The sequence below is a fragment of the Squalius cephalus genome, assembly GCF_949319135.1.
Source record: "Squalius cephalus genome assembly, chromosome: 6".
In the NCBI taxonomy this organism is placed as follows: domain Eukaryota; kingdom Metazoa; phylum Chordata; class Actinopteri; order Cypriniformes; family Leuciscidae; genus Squalius; species Squalius cephalus.
In genome coordinates, this window is record NC_137127.1 from 5,914,400 (window position 1) to 5,929,148 (window position 14,749).

General features: G+C 35.5%; 1 protein-coding gene across 2 annotated transcripts in view; it reads right to left on the reverse strand.

The window, feature by feature from the left end:
• The window catches only part of luzp2 (leucine zipper protein 2), a gene marked incomplete at its 5' end in the record, with an annotated part of 117,925 nt that overhangs the window by 23,163 nt on the left and 80,013 nt on the right, over positions 1-14,749 (reverse strand). For both annotated transcript variants that reach the window (XM_079874763.1, XM_079874762.1), the window contains 4 exons: positions 3,113-3,175; positions 4,292-4,354; positions 8,356-8,418; positions 14,360-14,441. In XM_079874763.1, coding sequence (XP_079730889.1) covers positions 3,113-3,175; positions 4,292-4,354; positions 8,356-8,418; positions 14,360-14,441 — 271 coding nt within the window. The remainder of the gene's footprint in view (positions 1-3,112; positions 3,176-4,291; positions 4,355-8,355; positions 8,419-14,359; positions 14,442-14,749) is intronic.

The following is a 14,749-nucleotide window of genomic DNA, read 5'->3' on the forward strand; positions in this document are numbered from 1 at the left end:
ACACACACACACACACACACACCAAAAACAATTTAATTAAAGTGAAAATAAGATTAATGCAGCTGGCTAGATAAACCAAACAAATCTTTAATATTTCATTTCATATCATATTATAAATGCTCTAGTGACTCTATATCAGTGGTTCTCAACTGGTTTGGCCATTTAGGAATTTAAATCAAACAAACTTATTTCTCAAAAAAACATTGACACACACATAGGTACCATCCCACTTTCCATCACATACACATTGTAAAAATATAACTAACACTGATGAATAAACAGTATAAGGTAAGGCTAATAAATAGCAGTCCCAAACTATTTGTTTGTTATTAAGTTGGCATTGAGCCACCAAAGTCATCAAAAATATAGAAAACATCACAAAGTAAAAATGTAGTGTAATTTTGGATTAGGGTTATACGGAAACTACAGTATGCATGGTAAATGCTAACAATACTAACATGACCTGTTAATAAAATACATGGACACTGATCCTAATAAACAGGATGAACATCATACCAGCATGCAAATCCTTACCAGCTAACGCACGCATACCAGTTACGTAATTTATTAGTACTTTGATAATTTCATGACATACTAATTAACAACATAAGTTGTTGCATGCTCATAATTTAATTTGCTCTTTAATGAATACAATGCGTGCAATTGAAAAGCACAGTTTACCGTCTGACAGGACAGGAAAGTTTGTTTTTCCGAGGTGAGAGAATAATGACACTGACATGTTGCCTGACAACATTTCATCTGACAGCAAATACTGAATCAAGAAAACACATTTTTCTCAGGCACTCTTTACTTAAAATACATCAGACAGAAGAGTCAACAGCTTTCAAGCAGGTCTTTCAAAATAAAAGTCTTGCATCAGAAAAGCATTTAAAATTAAGTTTTTTTGTTTTCGTTGTTGTTTCTTTGACTATACACTCCGAGAACCTCTTAAAAAGGTCTTGAGGCCCACCGGTTGAGAAACACTGCTCTAAATAAATGTCCACTGTTATACTGACTGACAAATGTAGGATATTCTGTAATGGGATTTGTTTTCAATCAATGTAATATTACCATAATCACAATAGCTTGTTAAGTAGCTGCCGATTTATTAAAAAAGAAAACTGTATTCAAAATATAATTAAAACAAAGAACAAATTGCAATCATTCTGATTTTGTGTTATAACAAGCTATTGTCACTGCCATCAAAATTGAATCTATTTAATCTTTAATCTATGTATAATTATTTTCACAGACATCTTTCGAGCATGCCAGAAAAGAGCCACCAAAGAAATGGCCAAATCTTAAACAAGTATGGCGTTTTGCTACAGGAACTGAAGAGGAATGACGGTAAAACAGGTGATAAAGGACAACTACAGTACCAAGCAAATGCTAGTATGTTTGAATAAACAGAAATGTCACACAATATGTAACAGTCTGTTTCTATGAATCATTTGACACATACAGTACAGGACATGTGCATCTTTCAGGTAATTCACGACTAAAAATGATTGTGATAAATGGCAGTGGTTTGAACAAGAAAAAAAATCCATTTAATGCTGGCTAGATCCGGGAAAAATACTTTGACAAAGCAATCTTGCTCATTGTCCTTCTCGAGCTTTGCTGTGCTATCCTGAGACTCTGAATATTCTACCTTTGCTTCCCATTACCGAACAATGCCACTTCAAACCGACTCGTTTTTAAAAAGCAACTCCAGATATAAACTCTGAAAAGAACTTCTTTAGTCTTGAATATAAAAGGAGGAAGGATAATCTTCCTTCATTGATTTCAAGAAAAGGAGGCAGAAATTGATGTACAGCGCAGATAAAAACACATTAGAGGAAAGTAAGCCCAGATTGGATATTGCTTTTTGAATATGTTTTGCAGGCGCCTCGGCCAACAAAATTAGTAATATTCTTTCAACAAAATAGACGAGACATATTTGACAACTCGTGTTAGGCTGTCTTCCCGATTAAGAAGCAATGGTTTCAAAGTGATGCACTTTGTGTGAAAACCCAGTTCTTGTATGATGGTACCAAAGGGCAATGTGCTGGAAATATCAGCTGACATTTTCCCATCTTACACTGCAAATAAGAGAGGAAAGGTCAACCTACATGACAGGAAAGGTCGCTGTTTTTTTCCATGAATCTTCACCCTCATCTCACATAAAAAGGTCAAACCATTCAACTAGAGTGCACATATTACCCCTAATCTGTTTTATTTTGGCCAAAAATGGAGATTATTGCGTATGATTTTCTTTGGACGGTGACATTCACATTGCTTTGTTTGCACTTTCAAAAGCATCTCAGAAGTCAGAATGGTTAAAAGAGGTTAAAGACCCCATTTGGAATCATTTGTGGAAGCTCTAAATGCCTTTGTACTCTTAAAAGTTGAACTTACTGTAGCAATTGTATTTGATTTGATTTCTCTTTTTCCTTTGGTTAAAATGTATACACTACTGTTCAAAAGTTTGGGGTCAGTACGATTTCCTCTCTCTTTCTCTCTCTTTTTTTATTTAAAATGTTTAAATTAGCACTTTCATTCAGCAAGAAGTCACAGTAAGGGCATATAGGCCTATATAATTTTCCAAAGGATTTCTATTTTAAAATAAAAGTTCTTTTGACCTTTGTATTCATCTAAAAATCCTGAAGAAAAAAATGTGTCACGGTTTCCACAAAAAAAATTAAAATAAATCATGTGACACTGAAGACTGGATAATGATGCTGAAAATTCAGTTTTGCATCACAGGAATAAAATATATTTTAATATGCATTACTGTTTTTATTGTATTTTGGATCAAAGAAATCCAGCCTTATTGAGCATAAAAGACGACTTTCAAAATCATAAAAAAATCTTCCTGACCCCAAACTTTTGAACGGTAGTGTATTTCATCACGACAAGCTGAAAATTCCTGTTTCAATAGTACAGTAAACAGGTCGACACTCAGAAAACTGCTCATCAAGAGATTACATGCAGTACATCTGGTGATTGTGACATTGTAAACTAAATCATAAATATCTTTTGAATGGTTACAGTAACAAGACAACACACAATAGCGTTAAGCTAAATCATGCAAGGGTACAGTAAAGACACATCCTCTTTGTTTGGTTCTTACCTTAAAAATTAAATCCTTTTTGCCGTACCTCAGCTCTTTCAGTTGGGCTTGGATTTTTTTGGACTGCAAAAAGAAGATAAGAGAGAACGTGCGTTAGCTTATTCATATAGTAAAATTGGTTTTAGATTGTGTAGCGGGCTTTTTGTGGCCGTGCCGAAGTGTTCATTTGTGTCCCTTGCTGGGCAAAGCTCCAATTCAAAGGAGAGACCGTCACTGAGCAAGAAAATATAAAACTCTTCCCTTCAGTGGACTGCAGGGACCACGCGGCGACGCGAACACATTAACACATCAACACACACTCGCACAATCACACTCACTCCATGCTACGGCATTGTCTTGGCTTGCTGCCTGTGGATTGCTGCCACAGATGTAAACATTCACAGGAACACACGCACACACACATACACTTCTCTTTCTCTTTAGTCTTCACTAATCTCTTAGTAACTGAAGTGTACAACACCTCCACAAAACTAATGACATTTCATTACTCTCTTCCCCATAGGGAACCAAAATAACACTTGCATTTAGTTGTCTACCTTGGCAATTTCCTTTGCTTGGAAAAACTGGAAGGTTGAATTTATAATATCAAGTTGGTTGCACTTGAATCTAGCACCAAACTAGAATGTGTGTGTGTTGAAAGTTCAGCTTTGACATTACAGAAATAAATAGCTTTTTAATATATATATAGATATATTTAAATAGAGAACAGTTATTTTTGAAATATTAGTTATTAGTTAAATTGTATATTTCACAATATTACTGTATTTTCGATCAAATAAATGCAGCCTTGGTGGGCATAAGAAAATTCTTTCAAAAATCTTATTGACATTATGTATGTACTGTATGTGTGTTATACTGTACATGTATGTGTGTGTGTTCCAATTTTAAGCCAATGATGGGAATGCAAGATTTTGACCACTGAGTTTAAGAGAAAAAAACATTTTGTTCATAATCATAGTCATGAAACGTACTATAAATATAAATTCTAAAATAATACGTTTCTATATTTTTGGAACTTGCATTCAAAATCAAGCTCAAAAGTCTGAGGGTGTCATGTGAATGAGTGTAAATAGGCCTTGTACTAGCAATATTACTTATTGGCCTGAAGCTTGATGGATAAAGTATAATTGCTGCCATATTTCCTACTGTGTTCGTGTGCAACGGTCCGAAGCAACATACCTCCTCTGCGTGTATGTCACAGAGCTTGGTCCCCGACAGAAGTTTGTTCTTCAAGCTTTTATTCTGCAAGGCAGGAAAAGGCAATAAACAGAGATATACTGTACAGTCGGCTTTGTAACATCAAGCATGAAACAAGCCCCGACGTCTTGTTTTATCTAGGTAAATACACTCAGTTTAATGGTACCCTGTCCCTGCAGACAAAAGCCATGCTTCAACTGTTTCCACGGAGCTCATTCTGACAGTTCCCTCACAAGCTTATTGAAGCTCAAGGTGACCCAGGAGTATATGCCTCATTTCTGTAATAACCTGCAGTGGATGTCTTTATGGAAATAGATGATGGTAGATTAAGAATCAATACAGAGATGATGGTGTTGCTGAGTTTAATCTAGTGCTTTTCTCCACCTCCTCCTCTGTTTTTCTCTCTGTTCATGTCCCTTTGCTTTTATTTTCTCTCTCTCTCTCTCTCTCTCTCTCTCTCTCTCTCTCTCTCTCTCTCTCTCTCTCTCTCTCTCTCTCTCTCTCTCTCAGATGCAAATGTACATGCTTTTACTGGCAATGTCTCCCAGATTCAGACCTACCAGTATTTCACAGGACTTTTTGTCTGATAATCCCCCCCCCCCCCCCCCCAAAAAAAAACAATGTTCTGACTTTCTAGAGGCTTTTCTCCTAAATTGTGATGTTGCTGTGGTATTTTTGGTGTTGTTTTGCAGAGAAAACCCATCAGCAACCATGCAATTAGAGTTAGTGACAGTTGAAGTACAATTACCTTTAATTGTTTTAGAGCATAATAACAGTACACATTGAAATATTAAGACAACAATGCACTAGCCTTTATATTTCTGTATGCTGTATTCTGTATTCAGCATAAACAGAGAGATCATGTTAACAAAACCTTGAATCATTAACACACAAAAACTTCTGGAAATTATTTTCGTTAGGGTCATTAAAGTCCCCCTGCAGTCAATGATTAAAGAATCATCTTTGATGATCAAAATTACATATTTAAATGTTTTTTTTTCCTGTGAGAATAATTTCTTCATGTCTTAAAATAGCTTGAATGCAACTCTACACCTTTGCTTCATTTAGTATACATGGAAGCATGAATATGCAAATTAGCCCCGCCTCCACTCACTCACACCAGCTCGGACTTCCTGATCCACTCGCTCAACTGCATAGTAAACGCTACACAATTGGTTTAATCCAGCCATATATATTTGAACCAGAAACTGATTCAGAAGAGGAAGAGTGAATTATACAGGGTATCTACAAGTCGATGCATCAGAATGATAATGCGTTTTATGTATCATTCTCTACAATATCAGACACATAACGGTAATTGATTTGATTAGCCTTTGGCTTGACTGTGTTATCAAACAGCTAATAATGTTCCACAAACCATACTGTTCACCTCAGAGTCAGACAGCTGCCTTCTAAAAATCAGCATCAGAACATCATATGGATGGAATGGAGAAAATGGAGAAATTTTCTCAATGGAGAAAAGCCCCGCCCACACGTTTGATTACATGTTTGTGACGGTAGGAAACGGGCGATTTCTTTGGTTTACTGCAATTTTAAGGAGAAAATACTCAGCAGTTAATTGACTGATGAATTTGCACATGGTTTGTCTTAATTTAAAGCATATTAAAACACCACATAGACATAAATAACAATAAAAACTAGAATCTCACCACAGGAGCTCACTTTATTTTACAGTGTCCCTGTTTAGGGCTGGGTGATATACCTAAAATCTCAATGTCTTCCAAATTTGGACGATAATCGATATACCTATATCTCAATATTTTTGCATTTGCTCTAGAATCATTAAAAAAAGTTGATTTTCGTTTGCCACAAATAAATAAATAAATAAACAAATCATGATTTTGATAGTCCAGCTATTGTTTCTAAGCACATTGAAAATGTTAAGTGCAAAAAAAAAAAGATTAAAAATAAAATCTCTAAAAAACCTAGTGACCACTTAATGAAGGAAATGAAGGAAATTAGCTGAACACTTGATGCATATGGCACACAAATTCTACAGGATTTCCAGGAGACGTGTGTGTCGCGTTCTTTAACGCTCCACCTGGAAGCAAAGCCGTTGTGACGCCGTTGTGACTTCCCTTATCAGGATCAACTAAACGCTGGATTTTCAAAAGTATGTGAAGTTCACAGCACCATTGTTGCAGTAAACATGCGTGATGTACTTGAATGATTTGCACGCCAGTCTGTTATTGTAGGGACATCGACTTTACATTTTCACACCCCTAAACATGACACTGAACAAAACAAACTGGTCGGCCCTTGGCCAATGAAAGCTGCGATGGAGTCCAGACCTTCTGCCGTCAGTCTGAAGATCTGGCTACGTGAGACTAGGTTTAAGGGTGGGTTACGGGATAAGGGAAGGGTCAAAAGTGTACATTACAGAAATCATTTACAGCTGTAATTACATGAAGGTATTTTTTAACTAAAAGTAAAAGTGCATTGTATCAAATGATTCATTTAAATGTTAGTACATACTATTTAAAGAAACTTAATATAAAGTGGGTCCAAAATGGTTTAAGAATTAAGTGGCAGTGAAGTCTTTTTGTAGACACATAATGAGACGCCCTTCAGAGTGTTGATTCCCTTTCAAGTTTGTGTGTTTTGGCAGAAAAATTGTGAAAAAGTTGCATGCTAGAACAAATAAAATGGGGGCTGAATTTGCATAATTTGATTGCATCAGTCTAACTAAGTGCAGTTTTCATTGTATTGCGCCAAATTGTGAAATTCTTTCATGTTGGGTGCAGAAATGGCCAGTGTTTCACTCATTTCCACCAAGTGATGTTTGACAGAAAATTTCAATACAACTAAAAATGGCACAGCCATTATCACAGCAGAACACTTGCTTTTCACACCATATGTCCGGTGCTTCCGTCATTAAATTAACGCTGGGAGTTCAACAGGCTCTTTTCTACTTTTACTGTAATTACAACACCTGCTGTGTAACGAGTCACAGTGGCCCACACCAACAGATTGACTGGGGAATATATAATAGCTGCTGGGTCACAGAGGTGTTACATTAAAGTGACTGTGCGTGAAAGAGAAAGAATGAGAAAGGAGAAAGAAAAGAAAGGAAGGGATGTTCTGAGAGCAAGTGGAAGGGTGTTTGAGGTAATGAAGCAGAATAGCATTGCAATACGATTCAATGAGGTGGAATTGGCTGAGTATCAAATCCACACACTTGCATCTCAACCCCTCTCTGAAGAAGAACGAGTGCCCAAGTCTGCAAGAAAAATGGCAGCTGTCATTAAAAGTGACACGAAGCTGCCCTGCTACAGACTGCGATGACACAGGGATCCACCCAAGCAGATCAGAGTCAAGTCACTTCAGACAACAACCATGAAAACCCACAGCCTTAAAGGGACAGTTCACCTAAAAACGAGACTTCTGTCAGACTTTATTCAGGGCCAAACCTGTATGACTCTTTATTCTGTGGGACATAAAAGAATTTTTGTAATTTTTGTCCTTACAATGAAAGCAGTTCCAAATTTTGTCATACAGGTTTAGATCGACATGAAGGTGAGTAAATGATTACATCTTTTTTTGGGTGAACTATCCCTTTAAATCTTCATTTTTTATTATTATTATTTTGTAAATCTATAAAGCTAACTTGAGTGATAAGCTTTTCACCAGTACTTTAACACATTCCCTTGACTTCAGTTGAACTAAGGTGACAATTGAAATTTTATGGTCAATTAAGGACCATTCCACCGCAGACTTTACCTTGAATAACACAGCATATTGCAGTAGTCATAGCATAATTTCTCCATTCATTTATGAACAGCTGTTGGCAAAAACAACTGCTGTGGCTGCATCGTTCTCTTCCTTGATGAATGAAAACATTCAACATCGTTTCATTTAATTGCATTTAATCTCACATATCCTGTAAATGCTACGACTATTAAAGATTAACGTTTTCTTTTTTCTTTGATGTTCTGAGGCATTATTGCATATATTCAGAATTAATACATTAATAATACTTCCTCCTCTTTAAAAAATATAAAGAAAGAAATTGTGGTGCTCAGTACCTCTTGCTGAAGGTCTTTGATGATTTTGGTCTTCTTTTCCATCTCCATCTTTAAAAACTTTATCTGTATGGAAGGGAAAAAATCTTGCATGTTAAGGCCACAGTAACATTTTATACAAGAAAAAAATATTTTTAATCTGTTTTAACAAATAATAAAGTATGCTGTTAAATATACACTACCGTTCTAAAGTTTGGGGACAGTACGATTTTTTAAAATGTTTTTAAAGTCTTTTTTGTTCACATGCAGCATTTATTTATCTATCAAAATTACAATGTAAAATGTTACCATTTTTTACTTATGTCTGTTTTTATGTTTAATATATTTCAAAAGGTAATTTATTTCTATGATGCAAAGCTGAATTTTTAGCATCATTACTCCAGTCTTCAGTGTCACATGATACTTCAGAAATCATATGATGATTTGATGCTCAAAAAACACTGATTATTATTATTATTATTATTATCAATGTTGTGCTGCTTAATATTAAAGGTATAGTGGAGGATTTTTTACTTCCGGGTGGATCACCTATACTATTGGTCCTCCTAATTGTCAATCATTCTGGTGAATCAATCAAACTTATTAAAAAAGTGGAGAGGGCGGGTCTTATCTAAAATCCAGAAAGATCCTTCACTATACCTTTAATTGAATCAAATGAATGCATCCTTGATAAATAAAAGCAATGATTTCTTTAACAAATATTACTGCCAAAGATTTTGCACGGTTACAGTATGTACAGAAATCTATTTCATAATTTAATTTATGAAATTATTATGAGCCAGTCCTGGGTAGTAATTTATGACATGCAAGATGTAATCCAAATTTTCTGGTAAGTGTTTTATAAAAAAAAAAATAAAAAAAATTATGATTTAATTACTTAATAGTTTTCCATTAAACTCACTTAAACCCTGCAGCTCCTTCACAAACCTCAGTCTGGGAAACGTAACATAATATTTAATGCACTTCATGTTTTTAATAAAAAAATAAAAATAAATATATTTTCTTTCTCTTTGTATTTTTACATCAATATAGTACAAGATTATCCTTTTCAAATCAATGTGATAAATGAGTAAGGTCAAAAGTAATCTAAAAGTAATCAAAAAGTAGTCAGATTACATTACCTTAAATGTGTCGTGTAATGGATTACGATACTAACTAAAAATTTTGTCCTGTAATTGGTTTGGGGTTTTACAGATTAAAATAAAGGAAGAAGGAAATTGAATAACAAAGGTAGATCAGATCTTACTGTACATTTCCTGCATAACCGCAATGTAAATTCATGAAAACCTCAATCATATTTACCCCTCATGAATACAAACGAAAATGAAAATTTCAACACGTCTCTTTGTAGAATACAAATGTGGAAGTGAGAGTTCCCAAAACAATCCGGAGCGTGGTACAAACAGCCAAAAAAGAATCAGAAGTGTTTACAGCCCTGAGGGTGAACCGCAACCAATCAAATAGAACGTTCCACTATTGCTCCTTATTCCTTATTCACCCAGCTCAGTCCTGAATGTCAAACTACCTCAACTCGCAAACTCTCTCTCTCCTCCCTCCAGCCACGGCAGACACTGTGGAAAAATAACAGCACATCTAAATACTGAAGCCGAGCAGCTGTGCGCGTTTCCAGACAATACGCCAGCGTAGCTGCAGGTGGATTCATTCTGATTAGCAATTTAATTGAATTCAGTCCAAGAATGTATATATTGATATGTTGCAGTCAATGCATAGATATTTTTTTCAATCTAGTTTTTTTTTTTGGATTACAATAGAACGGTATCTTGTTTCTTATTTCCTGGTTTCACGCGGCTTTGTTTGTGAACTACATGCATCCTGAGTCTTTTCTATCCTGAGTGTCTTCACTAAACGTTTTGATTCGTCGAATACTTCAAAGGGTTTATATCAGATTAAGGTTCATGAATAATTTAATTTGAGTTCTTAAAAGAATCTTAAAATGATAGTTTACTTAAACATTCGTGCAAAAAAGAAAGTTCTGGCATAATTTATACACTCTCATGTCTTTTCAAAATCCTTCCTTCCTTCCTTCCTTCCTTACTTCCTTACTTCCTTACTTCCTTACTTCCTTACTTCCTTACTTCCTTACTTCCTTACTTCCTTACTTACTTACTTACTTACTTACTTAACTTACTTACTTACTTACTTAGAATATCTTTATTTATATTTATGTTTGCTTTTTTTGGTGAATATTCCCTTGCGAATTCTCCCTTATTTTTGTCCATACAATGAAAGTCAATGGGGTCCAAAATAACACTGGACCCCATTGGCTTTCATTGTATGGACCAAAAACAAACAAAATAAACAACACTAAGACATATGGGACCCTGGACCACTAAACCAGTCACATGGGTAATTTTTTTTAAATTGAGATTTATACATCATGAAAGCTGAATAAATAAGCTTTTCATTGATATGGTTTGTTAGGATATGACAATATTTGGTCGAGATACAACTATTTGAAAACCTGGAATCAAAAGATGCAAAAAATCGAAACATTGAGAAAATCGCCTTTAAAGTTGTCCATTTGTGTTCGCGACTGTGCTGCATTCACTCACAAAAATAACTGTTATATATATTTACGGTAGGAAATTTACAAAATATCTCCATGGAACTTGCTCTTTACTTAATATCCAAATGATTTTTGGCATAAAAGAAAAATCTATAATTTTGACCCATACACTGTATTGTTGGCTATTGCCACAAATATACCCGTGCGACTTATGACTGGTTTTGTGATCCAGGGTCACATATATCAAAATATCGAAGAAAGTAAATGACATGAGCGTAAATAAATGATGCTAAAACAGTCTCTCAGTCCACAAGTTTTGAATATGCAGTTAAAATAAGCTGATATGGACCTTATTTATTTTGCCAAAACTCAGGACAATGCTAACGGCTCAACATAATAGCCAGCTAATATAAAGGTTGGCATAAAAAGACACTTACAGGCAAACAAAAGGTCACAGTTCGTTGGGCCGTTTCAACAGCAGTGCAAAATGTTAACATTCCCCGAACTGAACAGGCACATTGTTGAGGCTTGTGAATATATCTGGGGTTGTGAATCAGCTTTGCTCTCTGTAATTGGTGTCAATTGGTGGTGAACTATTCACAGAATGGAAAGAATGGCCAGAGCTGGTGAAATGCTAATTCTGAGAGATTCATTCTCATTCCGAACACGAGCCCCAGTGCCTCTATCCCCCGCAGTACGGCACAGACACACACAGAGATGAAACAAGAAAAGTTGCATCCAGATAATTGTGTATCTCTTCCAGAGACAGCAAGGTGCTTCCTACAGTTTTCCATAATTACTGGAACATAACACTTCCATACCTAAAGGTAAATGCCTAAAATAGAAGAGGCTCTCTATGGCCCCTCCATGCCATCTCACTGACTTCAATGAGGATTCTAGTGTTTTCCTGGTAATCCATTTGGAGGGTGCAGTGGAAACACAGCAAACATTCAAAATGGAGAAGTCATGATATTTAGTGCTTCAGTACAGCAACAACAAACCTAAACAATTCTATTTCTGCACTGATCTATAGACCTTATGTAGCCCCGCCCCTTTTCAGCGCTGCGCTCGTTGTCTTTTGTCTTCCGGTTTGTATTCTCACAGCGATCTTACGTATTAATGAAAGAACGGCTCGTTTTAAAATCTTCCCGGTCTACTGACGTTTGTTTTTTACAATTAACTTTCGTTAACTTTACATTAAGTAAATCCACTTCACCAGCTTATCACTCCTCGACAGCGATGCCATAGAGATATACAGAGCGATCGCAAAACCGGAAGTTCAAAGACAATATTCTAAAGATGGCAGCGCACTTGTTTCTCTGGCGCATAAGGTCTACAGGGCGGATTATTCAATTAGAGAGATCTATTTGTACAGTACTTTTTTTTATCATTCTAGTTTTAAAGGGTAAAACTTGGTAGCGCTTTATTTTAATGGTCCACTTTTAGACATGTTACTTATATAAGTAACTTTGCAACTATATGTCAACTAAATATCATTAGAGTATTAGTAGTCTATCTGTTTAATATCTGCTAATACTTTATTTTGAAGCTCCCAACAGACATTCTACTGACTATAAGTAACTTTGCAAGTACAACTTATTCTACTAACCCGAACCCTAACACCTACAGTCTACTAACTAACAGACTACTAATACTCTAATGAGAGTTAGTTGACATGTAGTTGCAAAGTTTCATATAGTTGGTTGAATGTCTAAATTGAACCATCAAAAACAGAAAAACATAAGTGTAACAGAAATGTAATTCCTTTATATATATATATACAGGTGCTGGTCATAAAATTAGAATATCATCAAAAAGTTGATTTATTTCAAGAATTCAACTTAACAGGTGAAACTAATATATTATATAGACTCATTACATGCAAGTGAGATATTTCAAGCCTTTATTTGTTATAATTTTGATGATTATGGCTTACAGCTTACGAAACTCACGAAATCAAAATCCCAGAAAATTAGAATATTACATGAAATCACACAGTAATTACACAGTGATACCATGGTCATTGAACCAGGTTTTGGTTCTTTTGGCAGTGTGGGCAGGTGCAAATCCTGCTGGAAAATGAAGGAAGCATGAAGTGCTCTGGAAATGTCCTGGTAGACGGCTGCGTTGACTCTGGATTTAATAAAGCACAGTGGACCAAAGTCCTCTTTTCTGATGAGAGCAAATTTTGCATCTCATTTGGAAACCAAGGTCCCAGAGTCTGGAGGAAGAATGGAGAGGCACACAATCCAAGATGCTTGAAGTCCAGTGTGAAGTTTCCACAGTCTGTGTTGGTTTGGGGAGCCATGTCATCGGCTGGTGTTGGTCCACTGTGCTGTCCACTCAACGCAGCCGTCTACCAGGACATTTCCAGAGCACTTCATGCTTCCTTCAGCAGACAAGCTTTATGGAGATGCTTCCTTCATTTTCCAGCAGGATTTGCACCTGCCCACACTGGCAAAATAACCAAAACCTGGTTCAATGACCATGGTATCACTGTGTAATTACTGTGTGATTTCATGTAATATTCTAATTTTCTGGGATTTTGATTTCGTGAGTTTCATAAGCTGTAAGCCATAATCATCAAAATTATAACAAATAAAGGCTTGAAATATCTCACTTTGCATGCAATGAGTCTATATAATATATTAGTTTCACCTGTTAAGTTGAATTCTTGAAATAAATCAACTTTTTGATGATATTCTAATTTTATGACCAGCACCTGTATATATATATATGTATTTTAAGGGTGTTGAAATATTAATTTGCCAGTATTCTATTTGTATTGTAAAGTACACAGACTTTATAACTTGCTCTTTATAATAACTTTATACTTTATACTTGTACTTTTAGTACTTTTACTGTATTTTCAGTCATTTTTATGTACAATTTGTAATTTTTCAATAAAGAAAGGTAGTTGTTGTTGTTTCCGTTATGATGACAGAATAATGATGCTTTGAAAATCAGAAATGTCATTAAATCTGAAGCTTTTCCATCATGATCTGAAAGCATATTTTTTACATGTTCGTATTTAAAAATATATAAATTATTATTATTTTTGAATTTTATAAATGAAAGTTTATTGACTGTTATCTAACCTGTTGTGTCAGCAACCCCAAGTGTTTTTCTTTCTTTCCAAAAAGTGAAAAAAATGTCATTACCATCACACATTCTGCCACAATACAGTTGAAAGTTGATCAAGGCCATGATCAGATCTTTATTCCAGGATATGTATTGAATATTTTAACAGACTAGAGAAGCTTGCTTTTCTTTTAAGATTTCAAAAAGTCAAAAGTGCTCTTAACTGAAGACTCAGCCATGGACAGTAATGTCATGAGTAATCATGCAAGCGGCAAACGCTATAGGCCATTAGGCTATTATCATTAGTATTTTGAGAGTCCCCAAAAGCCAAGTTCATGTTTTTAGCATTTCAGCAGGTTGTATTTATATAGTTTAACGCATCAGTGTAAAGGGTCTCACGGTGGCCTGCTGTTTCTCTGCACGTTCAGCTGCATCATCCAGTTGTTTCTGCAGAGCTGCCTGGAGCGACTTCATCTCATCCCTGTGAATGAGAGAGATAGAGGCACAGAGAAAAACAAATGAAAAACAGTGCACGGGAATAGCGATCACAGTGGCCATCTTAAATGTGTGGTATACTCTAAAACACACATACAGTCATGCCATATCAGCACATGAGCACAACCAGAATTCACCAATATCTGAGCAATGTATATAAATAAAGGTCCATGACAAATATGTAAATCAATACACCCTACCATAAAGCAGGGATTGCTCACACTGTACGCTTGATGCCGAATGATAAATAATGTGAATTGATATGCTATACCCTTTACTAAACACACACAAAAG